The sequence below is a fragment of the Armigeres subalbatus genome, chromosome 3 (genome assembly GCF_024139115.2).
Source record: "Armigeres subalbatus isolate Guangzhou_Male chromosome 3, GZ_Asu_2, whole genome shotgun sequence".
NCBI lineage: Eukaryota > Metazoa > Arthropoda > Insecta > Diptera > Culicidae > Armigeres > Armigeres subalbatus.
The window spans coordinates 321281861-321305587 of NC_085141.1; the positions used below are offsets into that span (position 1 = coordinate 321281861).

The following is a 23727-nucleotide window of genomic DNA, read 5'->3' on the forward strand; positions in this document are numbered from 1 at the left end:
TTTGTGACTCAGCCAGAATTTTGAATGTTAATATTTCTATTATTATTTATTCAGCCTAAGGCTGGAGTGGCATCTTCTCTTCAGTACACAACAGTCGCCTCCATTCTGCACGGTCCATGACTGTACGTAAACATGCCTACCACTTTCAAAAAGAGTGATAATTGAGAGCTTCAGCTGAGAGAGCTGATCCTTGTTGAAGTTGTTGAGCAGTGTACCGGACTTGTTTACCCCATTATCAGAAATCCCGTCCTCACATTTTGTGGAAGTTCCAGTAGTATCTTTGGTGCTATGATTTTAATTGATTTTTTACATTTTTATCCTTACTGTTAAGATCATTCTAGAGGGTTTTTTGTTCGGGATCCACTGCGTCCAGTACATTGAGCTTTTGTAGTATACCCGTGTCACTTGTTTAGTGGATGTCTTTCCGCTCCATTTATATTGAGAAGAAATGAAGTATAGTCGTTTTTATTCAGATATTTCTCAAACTTAATGTGAAGCCTCTTTAGATTGAGGTACCGCTATTTATACCCTTCGAGAGGTGGCAACTCTCAAAGGCACGCCCCTCAATCAGTTTCGGCTTCAACAAAAAGTGGGATAGTACTGATTTTGACCATGCATCGGTACTGAAGTTCAAACATATTTTTGCTTCATCTTATGAGTTCCGAATTCATTTTTGTACAGAGATCTGATTTCATTGCGTTTGGCATTTCAGTATCTCACCTTTTCACAAAGCTCTAATCAGTCAGATGGATTGGCAGATCCACCAAATTCGTATTCGCTTCTTTCCTAAGTAATGAGCACTCTGGAGCTTGAAGATTCATGTCGTTGGCTTCGAAACTAGCCTAAGATTGAGTTTCGTTTATATAATTTACTCCATTGACTCCATCCAAAAGCAGCAAAAGCCATCTAAAGTCAGTGAGTCATTTAAAAGCAAATTATAGTCGTTCCATACTCTTCCGATCATCACTCATAAGTATCAACAAGTAAGAACTAGAGCACAGTGTTTTAGATCTTACTCCGTAATGCATCACGCAAAGGTGCCTACCCAGCATTACGGGAATTCTAGAGAGTTAGATTTAAGTCAATTTAATCGGCGAGACTCTCTTCTCAAATTAAACTTTTACTCACTACTCTACAAGTAAACTCCTCTGGTTCTCTTTCCCATCAGTGTTGGTCTTAAAAAAAATATTTAAAAAAACACTATTAAAAACGAAGTTCATTCCATTCATTCCATTCATTCCATTCATTCCATTCATTCCATTCATTCCATTCATTCCATTCATTCCATTCATTCCATTCATTCCATTCATTCCATTCATTCCATTCATTCCATTCATTCCATTCATTCCATTCATTCCATTCATTCCATTCTTTCCATTCATTCCATTCATTCCATTCATTTCATTCATTACATTCATTCCATTCATTACATTCATTCCATTCATTACATTCATCCCATTCATTACATTCATCCCATTCATTACATTCATCCCATTCATTCCATTCATTCCATTCATTCCATTCGTTCCATTCATTCAATTCGTTCCATTCATTCCATTCGTTCCATTCATTCCATTCGTTCCATTCATTCCATTCGTTCCATTCATTCCATTCGTTCCATTCATTCCATTCGTTCCATTCATTCCATTCGTTCCATTCATTCCATTCGTTCCATTCATTCCATTCGTTCCATTCATTCCATTCGTTCCATTCATTCCATTCGCTCCATTCATTCCATTCGTTCCATTCATTCCATTCGTTCCATTCATTCCATTCGTTCCATTCATTCCATTCGTTCCATTCATTCCATTCGTTCCATTCATTCCATTCGTTCCATTCATTCCATTCGTTCCATTCATTCCATTCGTTCCATTCATTCCATTCGTTCCATTCATTCCATTCGTTCCATTCATTCCATTCGTTCCATTCATTCCATTCGTTCCATTCATTCCATTCGTTCCATTCATTCCATTCGTTCCATTCATTCCATTCGTTCCATTCATTCCATTCGTTCCATTCATTCCATTCGTTCCATTCATTCCATTCGTTCCATTCATTCCATTCGTTCCATTCATTCCATTCGTTCCATTCATTCCATTCGTTCCATTCATTCCATTAGTTCCATTCATTCCATTCGTTCCATTCATTCCATTCGTTCCATTCATTCCATTCGTTCCATTCATTCCATTCGTTCCATTCATTCCATTCGTTCCATTCATTCCATTCGTTCCTTTCATTCCATTCGTTCCATTCATTCCATTCGTTCCATTCATTCCATTCGTTCCATTCATTCCATTCGTTCCATTCATTCCATTCGTTCCATTCATTCCATTCGTTCCATTCATTCCATTCGTTCCATTCATTCCATTCGTTCCATTCATTCCATTCGTTCCATTCATTCCATTCGTTCCATTCATTCCATTCGTTCCATTCATTCCATTCGTTCCATTCATTCCATTCGTTCCATTCATTCCATTCGTTCCATTCATTCCATTCGTTCCATTCATTCCATTCGTTCCATTCATTCCATTCGTTCCATTCATTCCATTCGTTCCATTCATTCCATTCGTTCCATTCATTCCATTCGTTCCATTCATTCCATTCGTTCCATTCATTCCATTCGTTCCATTCATTCCATTCGTTCCATTCATTCCATTCGTTCCATTCATTTCATTCGTTCCATTCATTCCATTCGTTCCATTTATTCCATTCGTTCCATTCTTACCATTTGTTCTATTCGTTCCATTCGTTCCATTCATTTCATTCGTTCCATTCATTTAATTTCTATTCATTCATTCCATTCATTCCAGTCGTTCCATTCATTCTATTCGTTCCATTCATTCTATTCGTTCCATTCATTCCAGTCGTTCCATTCTTTCCATTCGTTCCATTCCTTCCATTCGTTCCATTCATTCCATTCGTTCCATTCATTCCATTCGGTCCATTCATCCCATTCATCCCATTCATCTCATTCATCCCATTCATTCCATTCATTCTATTCATTCCATTCGTTCCATTCATTCAATTCGTTCCATTCATTCCATTCGTTCCATTCATTCCATTCGTTCCATTCATTCTATTCGTTCCATTCATTCCATTCGTTCCATTCATTCCATTCGTTCCATTCATTCCATTCGTTCCATTCATTCCATTCGTTCCATTCATTCCATTCGTTCCATTCATTCCATTCGTTCCATTCATTCCATTCGTTCCATTCATTCCATTCGTTCCATTCATTCCATTCGTTCCATTCATTCCATTCGTTCCATTCATTCCATTCGTTCCATTCATTCCATTCGTTCCATTCATTCCATTCGTTCCATTCATTCCATTCGTTCCATTCATTCTATTCGTTCCATTCATTCCATTCGTTCCATTCTTTCCATTCGTTCCATTCATTCCATTCGTTCCATTCATTCCATTCGTTCCATTCATTCCATTCGTTCCATTCATTCCATTCGTTCCATTCATTCCATTCATTCCATTCGTTCCATTCATTCCATTCGTTCTATTTTTTTATGTCTTTATTTGTGTGTTTTTTTTTTTAATTTTACATTAAGTTCAACACAAGATTCCATTCATTCATTCCATTCGTTCCATTCATTCCATTCGTTCCATTCATTCCATTCGTTCCATTCATTCAATTCGTTCCCTTCATTCCATTCGTTCCATTCATTCCATTCGTTACATTCATTCCAGTCGTTCCATTCATTCCAAATCTATATACATAAAAATTAATTTCTGTCTGTCTGAACCTTTCAGAATCAGTTCACATGCGCAATATACCGTTTTGACTCAAAAATTTGAGCACCATTAAACTGAAATTTTTACAGAGAATGCAAATGAACTCATGGTGCTTTGGAAAGAATCACGCGAATGAAGTTGAAATAGCCATGACCATTTAAAAGCGAATGTTCGGAAAATAAATCATGTTCGGGACTTGAGTCAAAATAGCATACGATATGTGCAGTGTCCAGCGAGAGGTGAGGAATGAGACATTTCGCACATCTCATAAGAAACAAACCGTGAAAAATAGAAAGTGAATTGAGAAATGAGAAGTAAAAAATAAAAAGTGATAAGTTAAGCGTGAGAAGTGAAAAGTGAATACCGTCAAACCTCTTTGAGTCAATATTGAAGGGACTGTTGCCTCATGGAAATATCGAGATGTGGAATTTGAAATCTTGGGGAAGGGACCATCAGCTGTTCGAAGGGACCATCAGAATTATGAATTCGAGAGGTGAGAAGTAAAAATGAAAAATGAGAAGTGAGAAGTGTAAAGTAAGAAGTAAGAAGTGAGTAGTGACAAATTCGAAGTGAAAAGTGAAAAATAAAAAGTGATAGATGAATAAAAAGTGATAGATAAATTGTTAATATTGAGAAGTGAGAAGTAAGAAGCAGAGCAACTTCGTATCACTACAGACAAATACAAGATATTGATAGCGGTGTTAGCAGCTAGATCATTTCTACATTATAGCAGTCAATAGTCTGTCAAAATGCTATCATTTCTTAGGTGACATTGACCACTGATGGAAACAGGCTGTCACTGACAGCTGTCAAAGAGAACAAATTTATACCAATGTTGCACCAACAAAATCATTCGCTTCCACACTGATATTCTTCCCTCCCCCTTCATACGGGAGCTTGGCAGAAGGAAGGTCGTGTGATATGTGCCATCACAAATATTGCCCTCCGCTCGCTTTCAAATCGACTTCTATAAAAACATTCTTCATGCCTGCCCGTATCCTAACGGAACTATCAATTCTACACTTTCGCCTCTAATTCTATCATGAACATGTGCGTCTAAGTTTGGAAGATGATATTAGCATTTCCATATCATTGTAAATCGTTTAACTTCACGTAGAAGTAACACACACGAAATCATTAATTTAGAGAAACGAAAGGTAAAATGCGAGAAAAGAGAAGTGAGAAGTGCTCACTTCGAACATCTCATTTCTCACTACTCACTTCTCAGTTCCCACTTTTCACTATTCACTTCAAACATCTCACTTCTCACTTCACTTAATAAGGGAACCAATTTTAACTATTCCGTCAAAAGGCATACGGCCAAATGGCATTCTGACCTCAAACTGTATTACTACATGTTATGAAAAGTGATTGATATTTTGGAAAAAAAAATGAATGTGTTCTTTATATCGATAGCTCCCTAACTCGATGGTGCATACAATATTTAGTAATACAGTGAAATTGTATTTATTTATTTATTTATTGATTCATTATTTATGAATTTGTTTATTTCCTTATTTTTTTTTGTCTTTATTTCAGAGGTTTTCAGCTCTAGGCTGGCTCACCTCTTAAATTCATTTATTTATTTAATAAAATACATTTATTTATTTATCTAGGGAAACGGTTCGGCACTTCATCTCATAGCTTCCATTTCCATCCCATCAAAAACAATGCAATGGAAATGAATTTGAATTGTTTTTTCAATGATTTTTTTTTTAGCAGAAAGCACGCATGTTAGCAAAAAGAAGCGACAAGATTGGTGCTGTATTTCTTTGTTTTGCGATGAGATGAATATATGTTCAGTGAGTTCGAAAACTATTTCTTTAATTACATAATAATTTATTTGTTCATTTGTTTATTCAGTTTTTCATTTATTTATTTTTACTTATTTATTTATTAATCTACTAAGCGAACCTGCCCGATCTTGCTCGGGTTTTATTTTCGATCTGTCAATCATTCTGTTGATTGCAGCGTCGCACTCTTGATCGATTTTGTTCAGAACTCATCGAGCTTTGTTCAGAACTCATGAAATCGTTGTATTTTGACCATTTTTCAACTTTCCCCGTCAAATTTACCAACTCTTAGTTTACATAAACGCAGCTGATCCTAAGACAAATCGATTAGTGAGAAAATCTTGCAAATCGGTTCATCCGTTCGTAAGTTATATTGCCTCAAAAGAAATGCAAATCATTTTTATATATAGAAGAAGAAGATAGAATAAGAAGATTTATTAATTTATTTGTTGATTTTTTTATTCAATTATTATTTTATTTATCTATTTATTTAATTAATTACTTTATTGATTTATTTGTGCATTTATTTATTCGTTCATTGATTTAGTTATTTAATTATTTATTTTTAATTATTCATTCCATTGTTAACCATTTTCTGTTGACAGACATTGTCGAAAAAAAAGTTTAGTTATTAACAGCGGTGTTTGAAAGCCAATATTTTATTTTTTGCATGCATAAATCATGACACTAACATGATCAAACTCTTATGCCCAGGGAAGTTAAAAAAAAACTTCCTATCCCAGATCGGGAATCGAACCCATCCGCCTTCCCCGTGGTTTTGAAGCGAAACAAAAACTGTAACTTTTATATTCAATTTACGGCTACGTAGCCCTTATTGATAGAATCCGTTGCCCAACGTTTCAACACGGGGATTGTGTCTTCCTCAGGAAGCTATTATTCGTATCGCTTTACGTCTAAAGGTTTGTCTGAACTGTTTTATGTTGGTACATTATTCAGGAGCACTACAAATCGTGATATTCCAGTATTGGCAAATGGCGCTACTTCAGGAACTATTTCATTTTTTGAAAACATCAAACATTTCTATTTTTTATGTCCAAATGCTATCCATCGAAACCTTATTTAGACTGTTCTGTTGAAGTACATAAATCTTCAATGTTTCGACGGTGTCTTTATAAAAAAAATTAAAAAGTTTATCGATTTGGATGGTACGGTTTCATAGAATCTATGTGAGTCTTGAGCTGATTTTTTGACGACAGTATTTTTGCGTTTGGTCGCAGCTTCTAAATCCCTGAAGAAGGTGTAATATACACCAAAACATCGAATACTTGATCCAAAACCCATTTTAGCTTATCAGAAATACTAACAGAGCCACAAAATACCGTCGTCAATAATCAATCACAGCCGAAAGCAACAAGGGGTATCTTAAGCTATGCAAAAGTCTGCATTCTCCCTTTGTAAAACAGCGGTTTAGTAGGGGGAAAGACGGCTTTGACAGGTTTTGTTCTATTATTGGCAGGGGGTTTTTGTCGACCAAATTTTATGAAATTTGGCCACAATATTCTTTGATACGCAAAGAATGTTTAGGCCAAATTTGAGCCTAGTCAGTCATAAAAAACCCCTGCCAATAATAGAACAAAACCTGCCAAAGCCATCATTCCCCCTAAATGAATAAAATAAAATAAAACTGTTTTGATGCAAAATGTTGCCATATCAACCAGATTTCAGTCGATGAGTACGAGTGTTACAAGAATGAATGTCCGTACATTCAGAAATAATTATCAATTTTTGTCGCCTATTACATCAAGTTAATTATGTTACCGCCATTTCTGCTCCTTTCAGAACTATGCGAGTGAAAAATCATAGATTCGAGTTATTTATAGCTTCTTAAATTTCAACACAATTATTGCACTAGAAACTAGAACTCAGCAGATACAAATTAGACTTCAAAACAAGATATCCATATTTGAAGCAAATTGTTCATGTCGATTGAAGTACAAATAATCCCAAGCTTGTATAGTAAAAACAATACGCCCTCGCGGATGATCAGATAAACTGGAGAATATAGAAGGTTCCACGGATTTCAATAAGCGGCAGTTTTGGTAAACTGATACTCAAATATTAATCATCGAACTGTCACGCGTTGGCAAACTCGGGCTTTACTTATTTCGTGCGAAATGATTATTTCGCTAAGAAAAAGGTCAAAAATCAATTGAGGCGCAATTGATTGACTACACGTGCAAGTTTATCGATTGTTTATAGTATTTTATAAGCTAACTATAGTATTTTATTTTTAAAAGCTAACAAGCTGAATCTTTCAGCAAAATTATATTCTTAACCATTTTAGTACATTAAACATAGTATCGACTCTGATCCTAGTGTTCTACAAGCTCATCTACAGTTATCCATTTAAACTCTTCGAAGACATTTACCAATCAACTATCGGAACCGAATCGAATGATAAGGATTGAAATCAAATCTAGGCCCAATAAATGTTCAGATTCCAACCGAGTTCTTCTTGGAAACATTATGAGTTATTAAACTTTCGACATCTACGAACATAAAAATAGTCAATTAGGTGCCTTATCTAGAGAATCATCAATCAGGCCTTTGTAGCAGCCTCGTTTCTTCAGCTTGTTCTTCCTTCTCGGTCCTGCCGGTGTTTGCCGTGTCTTCAATTCACACAGTTTCGTAATCCTAGTCGTCCGTCTGGAGAAAGCTGGCCATCTTTCGCAGAGCCGAGAGGTGCGATAAGTCAGATGTTATCCTGCTGAGCCACTGACATATTAAGCACACCTACACCCATATCATAAGCTGGAACTACGGACGAAGGAAAGGGGCCGGATGCAGTGCGCTCTCTGGCCCGATATGAACGGACCGGGTGGGACGGTGTAAGTGTCTTCATTACATACGAGCCAGTGCTCCGGCGGCCAAGGTCTCATCCATCCAGTTGCGATTAGGATCGAAGCAGAAGGAGCAGAGAATGAGAAATGACCATGGGTCTAGAGTTTCTCGAAGAAGTTGCTAGCCTTTGTGCGCTCGGAACTCAGGTAGGCAGGGATTGTGGATTGCGTGGAAAAATTAATTACTGTTTCTCGAAGGGCTTTGTTCCTCCAGTCCGGGTTTCACCTTTTGGGACGTATTCTTCTGGTACGGCATTCAAGTTGGGTAAATTCCTTACTCTACGTGTTAACACCTGTTATTTTCGGTCGTAAATCTGCTTTGTTTTATGGATATCCTTTTTGCTCTGGGTGGAGATTAGGACAACGAAATCTATCAGACGATACACAGATATTGCAATCTCATTACAGATCATTAACTCTGATGATTTTAGATTTTTCAAAGAACGATTTTGTTTACGAGTGAAAAACCTGCAAACAAAATTTAATGCTATGATTTATGAATTCTTTAAAATATTTTAAAATGCTACACCTTATCGGTTAGCTTTTTTTGAATGCAATAAACTAATTCGACTGTAACGGTTATGGTCACGGATTTATTTATGCTTGTTTAGCTCTAATAAGCGGCATTCACTTTGGGCTTATACACTGTAGAATCACATCTAAACATTGCGGAAATAATTTATGAGGATATGACAGATTTTGCGGATAGGTTTTGAGAAATGAATGTTCCGGCAATGCTTCTTGGCGTAAAATACTTTCATCAAGCGTTTATACTCGTACTGTTCAAATGAAGCATATCCATAGGAAACATCCGATTAAAAATATAACGTTGACAGCTCATGAAATTCTCATAAAACATTATCATAATTTACGATTGCACCTACGATTGTTAATTATCGTAATTGCTGCTACCCATCCGGCGATTCCTTCTAGAGGGAAAACTCTCCAGACAAACGCAATCATTCTACTGCAGCACCGTATGGTCAATTTCCGAGAATAACATCGTAGAAAACCCGAAAAAAATACGTTCTACCCCAAAAGTTATTCATCCTCGTCCGTCCTGGCGAACCCGCCAGCAGCCGCACCTTCATCCATTCCAGACAGACAAATGCGACGGAGGAAGCATCATAAAACAGGATTAGCAGATAAAAACGTGCTATCTTGACCACCGACCGCCGACCGGCCAAACGGTTCAGAATCCGAGTGTAGTTTCACAAAATTACGACTGCTTCCGCCAATAACTCCGGTCGGCGCGCGGGAGGAAAAAGCGCACAGAAAAATAAATTATTAATGACTGATTATTCTCACGAAAGCGATAAAGCAAATGTTGCTGCAGATACGCCGCTATTTCTAGATATGTTTTGCCCCTCGTATGGTAGGGTGTCCTTCAAAACTAAATTCCATTGCTGGGAAATTTGCAGCCCATTCTTGCGACTGAACTAAACAACTGCCGGTAATTTTTACAAACATCGTTTCTCATATCATTTTAAATGTATTTTATTTAATGTATGTTATGTAAACTTCGCTTTTTGTTATATAAAATTGTGAAATTTTAAAAGAAAATGAAAAAAATACTTGAACACCCTAACAGCCATCGGACGGCTACCGGGATCAGCGTTTCTAGGATCGGATTCCGGAGCCAGGATGTGAGAGTGCAAATCTCCTCTGATGTAGGTACGTGTCGCCGGTCCTGCAGTTTGTTCGCCAGCCAGCGCAGCGCACAGCAGATGATAGAAAGGAAAATTGATGAACTTTAATTACGATGATTGCTTTTCGAAGGGATCACTTGAAAAATGAGCGCGTATCTTCACGACCCCGACAGCACCACCGGTTGGTAGTAACGGAAGGAGGTAGGTACGTAGCTCGGCTGCAATGATGGTGTGGCACTACTGTGCTGGCAGCAGAGAGGGATTAGGGCCCGGCTGCGAGCGGGCAAACGAATGAGCGGTCCCTTCTGGCAATGCGGCAATGCAATGATGACCGTCTTCTTAAGTCACGTCGGCTTACGTGGGCTTCAATTAGGAGGAGAAGAAGTTGGCAATTAGACGTCGTCCTCCGTGACGGTACGGGTCGATTCCTAGATGGGGCCGGAACTTTTTGTATGTTTTTTTCGGCTTTTAGATGGAGGGATGGATGTATTTTGTTGTTTTCATTTCCTTAATGTTTATGCAATTTACGACGTCGGATCAAGGAGGATTACGAACTTTTTTAGCGTTAAATCCTGACGAGTTTCTGTGGATGGAGCATTAGTCAACAAACCAATTTCCATTTTATTCTTAAGTCTGCTGTTTTGTTGTTCTTTTAGTTTTAAGACGAAGCTAGTTCTATAATCAAATCCAGGAGCCTCCTCCATTTGACTAAACAAATCGCTTTTAAAAGTCATACCATAGTAAAAGAACAATCCAAACAGTTCTGCAAGACTGTAAGAAAATTTAGTACAGCGATCTGCGAGAATTCCATTAGCCTTATCATAATAAGTCACAACTTGCCTCTTTATGATTTCCAAATGTTTGAGCATGCAAAAAATTGCAACATGTTCTGGAAGAAGATATTTGGCTAATGTGACCATACGTCCCGCGTTTCGCGGGACAGTCCCGCGTTTTCTCTATTTGTCCTGCGCTGAAAAGCGTCCCGCGAAACGTCCCGCATTCAGCTTATTTCTTGATAATGTCCCGCGAAATACAGAAAAATCGAATACATTTTTAGTCATTGCTTAGTATTTTGAAAGAAATTATTAGATTTTTTAAATTTATAATTTTGACTAATACTAAGTTTCATAAGACAATTATATATAATATATATAATTATATATATGGATCATAGAAATCAAGAATAAAATGTTCTGTGACTCAGACTACATTATTTCTATTGTTTGTTTTACCATGGGAATCTTGTGAGCAGATTTTGCCTCTATGTATTTCCTGCTGCGTGATTGCTTGTATTTCGACACGGAACATCCAAAATATCACTCCAAATGCCATGCGGAGCCAAATCTTGTGGAAAAGCTACTTCAGATAGAATATGACCTTTACTGTGTTGATATTGGATATCGATAACAGGGTTGGGAAAAACTCAAATTCTTAGATCTCATCCAAAGTTCAAATCAAGCGCGAGTCAAACACCACCCGACTCATGGCAGAGAGAATCGTTCATGATTCGACTTGGGATTTGAATCATTGCTTGATTTCTACGTATCATTCTCCGTTGAATTAATCGAATTTACTTTCTTTGCTTAAAACATTGGAAAATAAATCCATAAGTAACATAAAATACGTTTCTTGGGTTTTGGTTCTTTTTGAAGCGAAATCCTTTTTGGCGATTAAGCGGAACGATGTGATTCTGCATGCAAAACTCAACCACGATGCTCTCCCTGCAGAATCGCAAGCGATCTGAAATGGGACGAAATTTTTGATTTTCTGAGCAGATATCTATTCAGTCTCACCTGTTTGGAAATAAATTGGAACAATAACCGTGGACCTGATTCCTGAAGGCGAAAGCTTCAACCAGAATAGACTTTTAGAAAAATATTATCTAATTAATTCATAATCACAGTATCTACTTTTGTTAGATATTTTAGAAATAGTTATTAAGGTTATTCAGGAAATAATTTTCGAGATTCGATATCATTGCTTCTATCGTTACAAAAAAAAAATCTAACAAAATTCTGTACACTAGACGATCAACAGCTGTCATTTAATTGCAACGCTTTTCAGCTGCAATTCGATAGTTGCAACAGTTTAATAGTTATCGGATAGGGAACCGCTAAACTTCAAAATTATACGAAATTCCATGGCAGCTACATTGAGCTGCAAAATCAACGTTTGAAGAAAGCTTTGACTTCTAAAATGAGTAGCCGTTTATCAAACAGTTAGCAAACTAAGCCTTGCTAACAAACAAAAAATTTAAAGATTTGACTGAAGCGTATTACTAAAACGTATTAAACTATGAACTTTTTTTTTGTCCCGCGCTCACACAAAATTTATTTGGTCACATTATATTTGGCGGAAAACAGATGTCATGGAAAGTGGACGAAAGCGCGAAAGTTTGACAGTTTAGACAGCTCATATCCAAGGATTGAATCCACATGAGAATAAAAAATCTGATTCGAGAGGCTATAACTCATGATAAATTTCGTTTAAAAAGCTCCAAACGCGGGGAGCACTGGTTCTGATGATGCATTTCAACATGTTCTACACAGCTGTGTTGTCCGCAACACAAAATGAGCGAGAACAAAGCAAGAATCATCACTACTCTGTGGGGGCTGCCTATCCTATTTTTTTGCACTTGTATACAAGTTTGATAAATTTGTTATCATGTCTTGTTATGATTCGGAACAGTTTTTGTCTTTCTTTTATCGTTGTTCGTTATCTATTGAAAGCGATTTCTGCAAACCCTGCTCATATCTGTCCTTCAGAACCAACTCTTTTGTTCATTATAAAGAGTAATGGAAATCTGCAAAAAGACACCTGGAGGAGGTGAATTCCAAGAGTGAGAGAATGTTTTCAAAAGACTCGACTCTTTGAAGCCATATTAAACTCAGTATGTTGCAACCCATGTCTGTTGTGTATTACCACACCGGGGAAGGGTCGTTTGGCCAGAACCCATTCGGCCGAATGCCACTAGGCCGAACAAAACATTAGGCCGAAACCCATCTGGCCGAAAGGGACATACGGCCGAAAAGGGTCAATTGGTCTAATAGGACATCTGGCCGAATAGGATATTTGGCCGAATAGGAAATAAATTAAATTAAACGAATTACCGATTTCTCAACAGCTGAGCTCTCGGTAGTCCCCTCAGTAAAAAGTGCAACAATTTACCGAGTTCTAGGTTTACGGTCTCGATGATGAAATGTCAAATATTTCCGAGCACTCGGTAAAAAAATACTGAATAATTTGTTAATAAAATACGGATCTCGGATTTGAATATTACCGATCAAAATGTAATTTTGCCTTCCTTTTATTTATTAATAAATGAACTAAAAGAAAAATGAGAAACATTTTTGACCAAAATATTTATTACGAATGAGAATTAAGAACACAGCCTATATGAACAAAATCAACTATCCAGGTGAAAATTATTCTTGCAACGCGATGAGCAGCAAGTAAATCTATCGGGATGAAAATTATGTTCGGTTGCTCGGTAGTCTAAGTGGTGATTCAACAGGCACAACGCTGTGCGCAGCGGGTGGATCGATTAAGATGAAATACGGACTTTGCGTGATTGGCGATGTGCTGCCTTAGACCGAATAGAATAATGTCTTTCTCAGACCTTAATACGTCCACGGGCCAAACCGGCCAAACTTTTTAGATGCAGCCAACTTCCTGAAAACTCAAGCAGTTTTTCTTAATTGTTCCGTTGGCTGCTGTTAAGTAAGTTTGCTTCTACTTACCGAAATATGAACCAGGAACAATAATTAAACTTGCACACAACCTACAAGAACGGAATACAACGAGATTGTATACTCAAATAAGAAGCCACTTCGAGTGTCTTGCTAGTTTGATGAAAGCTGAGCTATACCGTGAGCTCAGCGATAAACAACTTTTTTTACTGAGTGATCGTTATTTTTTATCATTACCAACAGAGTTTGTTGACATACCATTAAGCCGAAAGGGTCATTTGGTCGAAAGGGTCGTTTGGCCGAAATGGATATTCGGCCAAATAGGTAATTTGAACAGTGATAAATAGGGTGTGAAAAGTGAGACATCTCACTCTGCACTCACTGTGAAAAGTGAGTAGTGCGAAGTGGGCAGTAAGACGTCTCGCTACTCACTTCTTACAGCGAAAAGTGAGAAATGAGGTGTAAGAAGTGAGACGTTTTACTTCTCATTCCTCATTTCTCGGGTTTCTCTGCATTTTCCACTTCGACTGAAAAGTTTCCTTCATCTAGGAGCATTACAGACAGCTTTCAAACACATCTAGATCAACAAGTATGTCATGTTTAAGTACAAGGTTCGTGATCCCATTAGGATGGATTCGTACGATGTAGTTGGCCTTCAACTATCCTGTAAGCAATTTCATAGTTAAAGTTCCGCTCTCTGTAGCGACCATGCAGGCATGTCTCCTTTCAGTTTTACCTTCCGCGAATTGTATACGTTACAACCTTCATTAGGCTCTGAAAAAAGCCTCTGATTCTTCGAAGGTGCGCAATCGCCTCTCTTTGCCAATAAACCGACCGAAGACTTTTCTTGTGCTATTTTGACGTAGGATAACGTCCTGCGGAAAGATAGGGAGGTCATTCTGCAGAATAAAATTTCGAACAGTGACGAATAGCGATTATAAAATGGGCTTTTAAATCAGCCGTCTACCAACCGATTTTGAAGACATTAGTAAGTATTAATCGTTCGACGAACTCTTTAAGATTTTGCCGAACTAATAAAAACTATGGATAAAAGACGTTAAATTATTGAAAAATTTAATTTTGCCAATCACTGCTAATAATCGGTAAACCAACCAATCCCGTACGTGCATCGCAAGCACAGGCATCAAAATCGTGCAATTTTCGGTCTGAGCTTCAATCCTCAGTTCAATCAAGACTTCACAGACAGCGGACACGACGGTCGCAACGATGACGTCGGTAGCAGCGATCCCAGTGGGACAAAAACCATCAATTGGCCGTCGCCAGCAGAAAGTAAATCATCAATAGCTACGGCTGTTGCCTACAGCAGCAGCACTGAAAGGAAATTCACACGAAATTTTCGGACTATCGTTTGGATGCTGTTAGTAATAAGAAAAATGCATGAAAAAAAATCGGTTCTTCTCAGGACCAACGAGAAGAAAGTGTTGATTGCAAAAATAGCTTTTTTATTGATTTATATAGTTATAACAATTATTTATACAGTCGACTCTCTACATCTCGATGTTCTACATCTCTCCCTATGTCGATGGGTTCCTCAGTTTGGCCGAAAGGGTTATTCTGCCAAATAGGTAATTTGAACAGTGATAAATAGGGTGTGACTACATACATTTGAGCTTTCTACATCTCGATAACATCCTTATCTCGATATCTCTCTATCTCGATGTGTTCTGATCATATTTTGTTCAAGGTTTACTCTCCTTGACATAATGTTCAAATATTTAGGCTACTAGTCCATCTTTGGACAATAACAAATACATCAACAACAAGAAATGACATTTGTTTTGTTGTCGTTTTGCATAGCAACGAGCTTTTTTGGATCTAGTACCCATTTCAATTTTCCTTCCATTCCTTTCTCCCTATCTCGATGATCCCTTCAATATGGCGATGTGGAGAGGCGACTATAATACATTTATCCATCGCCTAACACCACATTCATAAAATTTTCTGATATTCCATCTTTTTTCGCGAATTACTTCAATAAATTCATTTACATTTCTTTTTGAGTTTTTAAAATTTTACATACCTAAAGTGATACTTGCTTTGATACTTGTTATTTCGTATTTATCTTCCAAGAATATCGATAGGATCACTCACTGCTATCTTTAGCTTGTCTTTTATGTTGTCAATATCCAATCCCAAATCATTTGGCTATTTCCGCATATTATTTACCTATTCTCGATAGTGTCCAATCTTCCGCAACTAGCACAATTATTGTTAATGATTCCATCAATTTTATTTTTTCGAAAAGCTTTTTTTAGCGGGAACAATTATCATATAGTACTAAGAATAAAGAATGCCTAGCATCAGAGCTAATAAAATGTTTATTAAAACTTTGACAGTAAATATCCCATGGTACATTTGAGAACTTTACAGTTATCCGCGGTATAAGGTTTTGCATACTTGCGAAAAAGCTGTAAAGCGCTTAAGAACTTGTTACAGAGATTTGAGTTTCTACTTTTTGTTCCACATATGAATCCATTCTCTTGCATTTCTTCTAACTGACTGACTAGTGATTATTCTCTTGTGAGATTACGAAATCATCCTTTCCGCCATCTCGAAGAAGAAGTTGAATAATGAATAACGATTAGCTTTACTCTCTACGTCTACACCTATAACTCCTAGACTTCCTTTATCAATATCTAGATCAGGGTTTGCAGAAATCGCTTGTAATAGATAACGAACAACGATAAAAAGAGGCAAAACTGTTCAGAATCATAACAAGCCATGATAACAAATTTATCAAACTTGTATACAAGTGCGAAAAACAGAATCAGATAAACGGCCCCCATAGAAAAATTGTGATTCTCGCTATGTTTTCGCTCCTTTCAGGTTGGTTATTGCACAGCTTTTTTTTGACTTTATTAAGGGAGATTTCAGCCCGAGGCTGGCTCGTCTCCGGCTTACTGCACAGCTGTGTAGAACAAGTTGAAATGCATCATCAGAGCCAGTGCTCCCCGCATTTGGAGCTTTCTAAAATAAATTTATCATGGGGTATAACATCCCGAATCAGTTCTCTATCATGACAGCTTGCGAAAAAAGTTTCTCGCGGTATGCTACATATCGTATATGTATACAGAGATGATAAGTGAGAGATTTGCTCTTTCTCTTTAGGATTCAATCCCTGATCTTAATACAGTTGCTTTAAGCTAACCCTAAATATGGCAATTCTCTTAATTTCAACAAGCAGTCAAGCAATTCTAATGTTAGCTGAATGGCTGTTGTATGGTGGAAACACTTGCGATAAGAACCAAAGTTTGGATAAAATTAGATCATTCAGTATCCATGATTTAAAAAAAATGTTTAGATTGCGTTTTTTATGAAGTTGTATCAATAACTTAACAGATTGTATCAATTTTGAATCATTTTGATCAACTGCCTTGTTGAATGATTAATTATTTTAGAGCGTCTTAGGGGAAATGCTACAAGGTTAAAAGACTATTATTCTTCCATTTACTTCCACTATTAACTTTTTATGTATCAACAAGCAGATACGTATTTCGTTTCCTACTTGGAAACTTCTTCAGTGTTTGTTAGTCGATAACAAACACTGAAGAAGTTTCCAAGTAGGAAACGAAATACGTATCTGCTTGTTGATACATAAAAAGTTAATAGTGGAAATAAATGGAAGAATAAATGTCTTCTTAACCTTCTTGTTGAAGTTTTGGAAAATTTCCAAGCCAAGAATCTTTAAAAAATAAACTTCCGTTATTTCCGTGGGGTCGAGTACGACAGTTAATCTCATAAAAAACGATTTCAATTTCAATTCAATTTAATTTTAGCGTGCAAGCTAAAATTATTGATTATTTCCTAAATTACATCATTTTGAATGAAGATAGTAATATCGTCTGCATAGGCAATAACTTTGTAAAAACTATTGCTCATGGAGCTACTAATTTTCCTCAGCATTGGTTCTGTGTATAATACAAATAATGCCATGCTTAGAGGACATCCTTGACGCACCGAGGAACGAATCAATATTTCATTCGTTGAATGTCCATTAACTAGAACCTTTGAAAAAAAAATTTCATGCTATAGCTCATCAAAGAAGATTGAATAGAATTCGTAGGTCAAGCCGTCTGATCCAGGACTTTTCTTTTTTATGCTTTCTTAAACGCTTTTTGTAGTTCCAAATTACTATTTGGAGCTGTTAGTTTTCTGATCAGCCAAGGAAAGATTATTTTGAATGGAGTCTAAGATTGTTCCGCCCCGGATGAAAATGTTATCCTTGTCCAATTATGCTCGGAAATAAGTCTCTAAAGCCATTTTAACTTTTTTTTTTCTTTCCTGATGTAATTTTACAATTTACTTCCAATTTTAATGAACCACTGTTTTTAGTCTATTCTAGTCTAGTCCACACATACATAGCCAGTTCATGAAAAAATCCTGGAAAGTGATAGACTCGACTAATCACTTTTCTTGTCATTATTTATGTTTGAAGCACATCATCAATTTTAATGGACCACTGTTTTGTTTTTTGAAATTTGGAATAAGCAATTTCTCGTCTTCTAATATATTGCTGGTTTGCGAGACTAACATGCTCAAACCCTTATGCCCGGGGAAGAAAAAATCCTAACCAGAGGACAAACCATCCGCCTTCCCGTGGTTTTGATGCCAAACACTATCACTTTCAGGAAATATTGATGCAAGATCGACTGTAATTTTTATATTCAATTTTATTGATAGAATCGTTGCCCAACGCTTGAACACACGGATTTCTTCATCAGGAGTTATTATTCGTATCGCTTCACGTCTAGAGTTTTGTCTGAACGTCTGAGCTGTTTTATGTGGTACATTATTATGGAACACAAATCGTGATATTACAGTATTAAAATGGCGCTACTTCAGGAACAATTTCGTTTTTGAAAAATCAAACATTTCTATTTTTTATGTCTAAATGCTTTCCATCGAAACCTTTAGACTGTTCTGTTGAAGTACATAAATCTTCAATGTTTCGACGGTGTCTTTATAAAAAATTAAAAAGTTATCGATTTGGATGGTACGGTTTCATAGAATCTATGAGTCTTGAGCTGATTTTTGACGACAGTATTTTTGCGTTTGGTCGCAGCTTCTAAATCCCTGAAGAAGGTGTTTATACACCAAAACATCGAATACTTGATCCAAAACCACTTAGCTTATCAGAAATAACAGAGCCACAAAATACCGTCGTCATAATCAATCACAGCCGAAAAGCAACAGGTATCTTAAGCATAAAAGTCTGCATTCTCCTTTGTAAAACAGCGGTTTAGTGAAGAAGTTGACAGGTTTGTTCTATTATTGGCAGGGTTTTGTCGACAATTTATGAAATTTGGCCCAATATTCTTTGATACGCAAAGAATGTTTAGGCCAAATTGAGCCTAGTCAGTCATAAAACCCCCTCCAATAATACAACAAAACTGCCAAATCATTCCCTAATGAATAAAATAAAATAAAACTGTTTTGATGCAAAATGTCTATATCAACCAGATTTCAGTCGATGAGTACGAGTGTTACAAGAATGAATGTCCGTCATTCAGAAATAATTATCAATTTTGTCGCCTATTACATCAAGTTAATTATGTTACTGCCATTTCTGTCTTTAACAGAACAATGCGTGTGAAAATCATAGATTCGAGATTATTATATTCTTAAATTTCAACACAATTATTGCACTAGAACTCAAAACTCAGCAGATACAAATTAGACTTCATTAAGATATCCATATTTAACAAATTGTTCATGTCGATTGAAGTACAAATAATAAGCTTGTATAGTAAAAACAATACGCCCTCGCGGATGATCAGATAAACTGGAGAATATAGAAGGTTCCAGGATTCCAATAAGCGCAGTTTTGGTAAACTGATACTCAAATATTAATCATCGAACTGTCACGCGTTGGCAAACTTGATTGCGATTCTGAAGGAAGTTTCGGGTTTACTTATTTCGTGCGAAATGATTATTTCGCTAAGAAAACGTCAAAATAAATTGAGGCGCAATTGATTGATTACACGTGCAAGTTTATCGATTGTTTATAGTACTATAAGCTAACTACAGTATTTATTTTTAAAGCTAACAAGCTGAATCTTTCAGCAAAATATATTCTTAACCATTTTAGTACATTAAACATAGTATCGACTCTGATCCTAGTGTTCTACAAGCTCATCAAGTTATCCATTTAAACTCTTCGAAATTTACCAATCAACTATCGGAACGAATCGAATGATAAGATTGAAATCAAATCTAGACCCAATAAATGTTCAGATCCAACCGAGTTCTTCTTGGAAACATTAGAGTTATTAAACTTTCGACATCTACGAACATAAAATAGTCAATTAGGTGCCTTATCTCAGAGAATCATCAACCGAGCCTTTGTAGCAGCTCGCTTCAATTTGTTCTTCCTTCTCTGTCCTGCCGGTGTTTGCCGTGTCTTCAATTCACACAGTTTCGTAATCCTAGTCGTCCGTCTGGAGAAAGCTGGCCATCTTTCGCAGAGCCGAGAGGTGCGATAAGTCGATGTTATCCTGCTGAGCCACTGACATTAAGCACACCTACACCCTATATCATAAGCTGGAACTACAGAGAAGGAAGGGGCCGGATGCAGTGGCGCTCTCTGGCCCGATATAATGGGACCGGTGGACGGTGTAAGTGTCTTCATTACATACGAGCCAGTACTGGCGGCCAAGGTCTCATCCATCCAGTTGCGATTAGGATCGAAGCAGAAGGAGCAGAGAATGAGAAATGACCATGGGTCTAGAGTTTCTCGAAGAAGGTTAGCCTTTGTGCGCTCGGAACTCAGGTAGGCAGGGATTGTGGATTGCGTGGAAAATTAATTACTGTTTCTCGAAGGGCTTTTTCCTCCAGTCCGGTTTCACCTTGGGACGTATTCTTCAGGTACGCATTCAAGTTGGTAAATTCCTTACTTACGTGTTAACACCTGTTATTTTCGGTCGTAAATCTGCTTTGTTTTATGGATATCCTTTTGCTCTGGGTAGATTAGGACAACGAAATCTATCAGACGATACACAGATATTGCAATCATTACAGATCATTAACTCTGATGATTTTGATTTTCAAAGAACGATTTTGTTTAGAGTGAAAACCTGCAAGTTTTAATGCTGATTTATGAATCTTTAAATGGAAATATGATTTACATTTTAAATGTCACCTTATCGTTAGCTTTTTGAATGCAATAAACTATCACTACATTGGACTGTAACGGTTCGATCACGGATTTATTTATGCTTGTTTAGCTCTAATAAGCGGCATTCACTTTGAGCTCATACACTGTAGAATCACATCTAAACATTGCGGAAATAATTTATGAGGACATGACAGATTTTGCGGATAAGTTTTAAGAAATGAATGTTCCTGCAATGCTTTTTGGCGTAAAATACCCTCATCGAGCGTTTATACTCGTACTGTTCAAATGAAGCTTATCCATAGGAGACATCCGATTAAAATATAACGTTGACAGCTCATGAAATTCTCATAAACATTATCATAATTTACGATTGCACCTACGATTGTTAATTATCGTAATTGTTGCTACCCATCCGGCGATTCTTCCTAGAGGAAAACTCTCCAGACAAACGCAATCATTCTACTGCAGCACCGTATGGTCAATTTCCGAGAATAACATCGTAGAAAACCGAAAAAATACGTTCTACCCAAAAGTTATTCATCCTCCGTCCTGAACTCCCAGCAACCGCACTTCATCCATTCCAGACAGACAAATGCGACGGAGGAAGCATCATAAACAGGATTAGCAGATAAAACGTGCTATCTTGACCACCGACCGCCGACCGCCAAACGGTTCAGAATCCGAGTGTAGTTTCAAAAATTAGACTGCTTCCGCCAACCTGGTCGGCGCGCGGGAGGAAAAGCGCACAGAAAAATAAATTATTAATGACTGATTATTCTCACGAAAGCGATAGCAAATGTTGCTGCAGATACGCTATTTCTAGATATGTTTTGCCCTTCGCCTGGTAGGTGTCCTTCAAAACTAAATTCCATTGTGGGAAATTTGCAGCCCATTCTTGACTGAACTAAACAACTGCCGTAATTTTTACAAACATCGTTTCTCATATCATTTTAAATGTATTTATTTAATGTATGTTGTAAACTTCGCTTTTGTTATATAAATTGAAATTTTGAAAGAAAATGAAAAATACTTGAACACCCTAACAACCATCGGACGGCACGGGATCGCGTTTCTAGGATCGGATTCCGGAGCCAGGATGTGAGTGCAAATCTCTCTGATGTAGGTACGTGTCGCCGGTCCTGCAGTTTGTTCGCCACAGCGCAGCGCGCACAGCAGATGATAGAAAGGAAAATTGATGAGCTTTAATTACGATGATTTTCGAAGGGATCACTTGAAAATGAGCGCGTATCTTCACGACCCCGACAGCACCACCGGTTGGTAGTAACGGAAGGAGGTAGGTACGAGCTCGGCCTCGATGGTGTGGTACTACCTGTGCTGGCAGCAGAGAGGGATTAGGCTGCGAGCGGGCAAACGAATGAGCGGTCCTTCTGGCAATGCGGCAATGCAATGATGACCGTCTTCTTAAGTCACGTCATTACGTGGGCTTCAATTAGGAGGAGAAGAAGTTGGCAATTGACGTCGTCCTCCGTGACGGTAGATCGATTCCTAGATGGGGCCGGAACTTTTGTATGTTTTTTTTTTTGGATGGAGGGATGGATGATTTTGTTGTTTTCATTTCCTTAATGTTTATGCATTACGACGTCGGATCAAGGAGGATTACGAACTTTTTAGCGTTAAATCTGACGAGTTTCTGGGATGGAGATGAGTCAACAAACCAATTTCCATTTTATTCTTATGTCTGCTGTTTTGTTGTTCTTTAGTTTTAAGACGAAGCGTCTATAATCAAATTCAGCACCTCCTCCATTTGACTAAACAAATGCTTTCATAATAAGTCATACCATAGTAGAAGAATAATCCAAACAGCCCAGCAAGACTGTAAGAAAATTAAGTACAGCGATGTGCGAGAATTCTTTATAGCCTTATCAACATAAGTCACAATTTGCCTCTCTATGATTTCCAAATGTTTGAGCATGCAAAAATTGCAACATGTTCTGGGAAGATATTTTTAATGTGACCATATCGTCTCGCTTTCTGGGACAGTCCGTTTTCTCTATTTGTCCTGAAAAGCGTCCCGCGAAACGTCCGCATTCAGCTTATTTCTTGATAATGTCCGCGAAACAGAAAATAGAAACATTTTTAGTCATTGCTTAGTATTTTGAAAGAAATTATTAGATTTTTAAATTTATATTTGACTAATACTAAGTTTCATAAGACAATCATATGGATCATAGAAATCAAGAATAAAATGTTCTGTGACTCAGACTACATTATTTCTATTGTGTGTTTTACCATGGGAATCTTGAGCAGATTTTGCCTCTATGTATTTCCTGCGCGTAATTGTCGTATTTGACACGGAACATCAAAATATCCACCATCCATCCAATCCATCCATATATTATATGTCATGCGAGCAAAATCTTGTGGAAAATCTACTCCAGTTAGAAGATGACCTTTACTGTGTTGATATTGGATATCGATAACAGTGTTGGGAAAAACTCAAATTCTTAGATCTCATCAAAGTTCAAATCGCGAGTCAAACACCACTCGACTCATGTGCAGAGAGAATCGTTCATGATTCGACTTGTGGTTTGAATCATTGCTTGATTTCTACGTATCATTCTCCGTTGAATTAATCGAATTTCTTTCTTTGCTTAAAACATTGTGAAAATCCATAAGTAACATAAAATACGCTTCTTGGGTTTGGTTCTTTTGAAGCGAAATCCTGTTTGATTAAGGAACGATGTGACTGCATCGAACTCAACCACGATGTTCTCTCCTGCAGAACGCAAGCGATCTGAAATGGTACGAAATTTTTGATTTTCTGAGCAGATATCTATTCAGTCTCACCTGTTTGAAAAAATTGGAACAATAACCGTGGACCTGACTCCTAAAGGC

At 37.3% G+C, this 23727-nt stretch overlaps 3 protein-coding genes across 3 annotated transcripts in view; all 3 read right to left on the reverse strand.

Moving 5' to 3' along the window:
- Positions 1-23727, reverse strand: part of LOC134220987 (insulin-like growth factor-binding protein complex acid labile subunit) — a 145544-nt gene that overhangs the window by 61767 nt on the left and 60050 nt on the right. The window lies entirely within an intron of this gene.
- LOC134222690 (collagen alpha chain-like) lies at positions 1536-2759 on the reverse strand. The gene has a single exon (XM_062701848.1). The coding sequence runs from the start codon at positions 2757-2759 to the stop codon at positions 1536-1538; it is 1224 nt and encodes a 407-aa protein (XP_062557832.1).
- LOC134222691 (N66 matrix protein-like) lies at positions 3022-3498 on the reverse strand. Its single transcript, XM_062701850.1, has one exon. It carries the CDS (start codon positions 3496-3498, stop codon positions 3022-3024), a length of 477 nt encoding a protein of 158 aa, XP_062557834.1.

What these genes read in the sequence shown, in the direction of transcription:
- LOC134222690 (XM_062701848.1), bottom strand. Translation starts at nt 2,759, where the DNA reads ATGAATGGAACGAATGGAACGAATAGAACAAATGGTAAGAATGGAACG.
- LOC134222691 (XM_062701850.1), bottom strand. Translation starts at nt 3,498, where the DNA reads ATGAATGGAACGAATGGAATGAATGGAATGAATGGAACGAATGGAATG.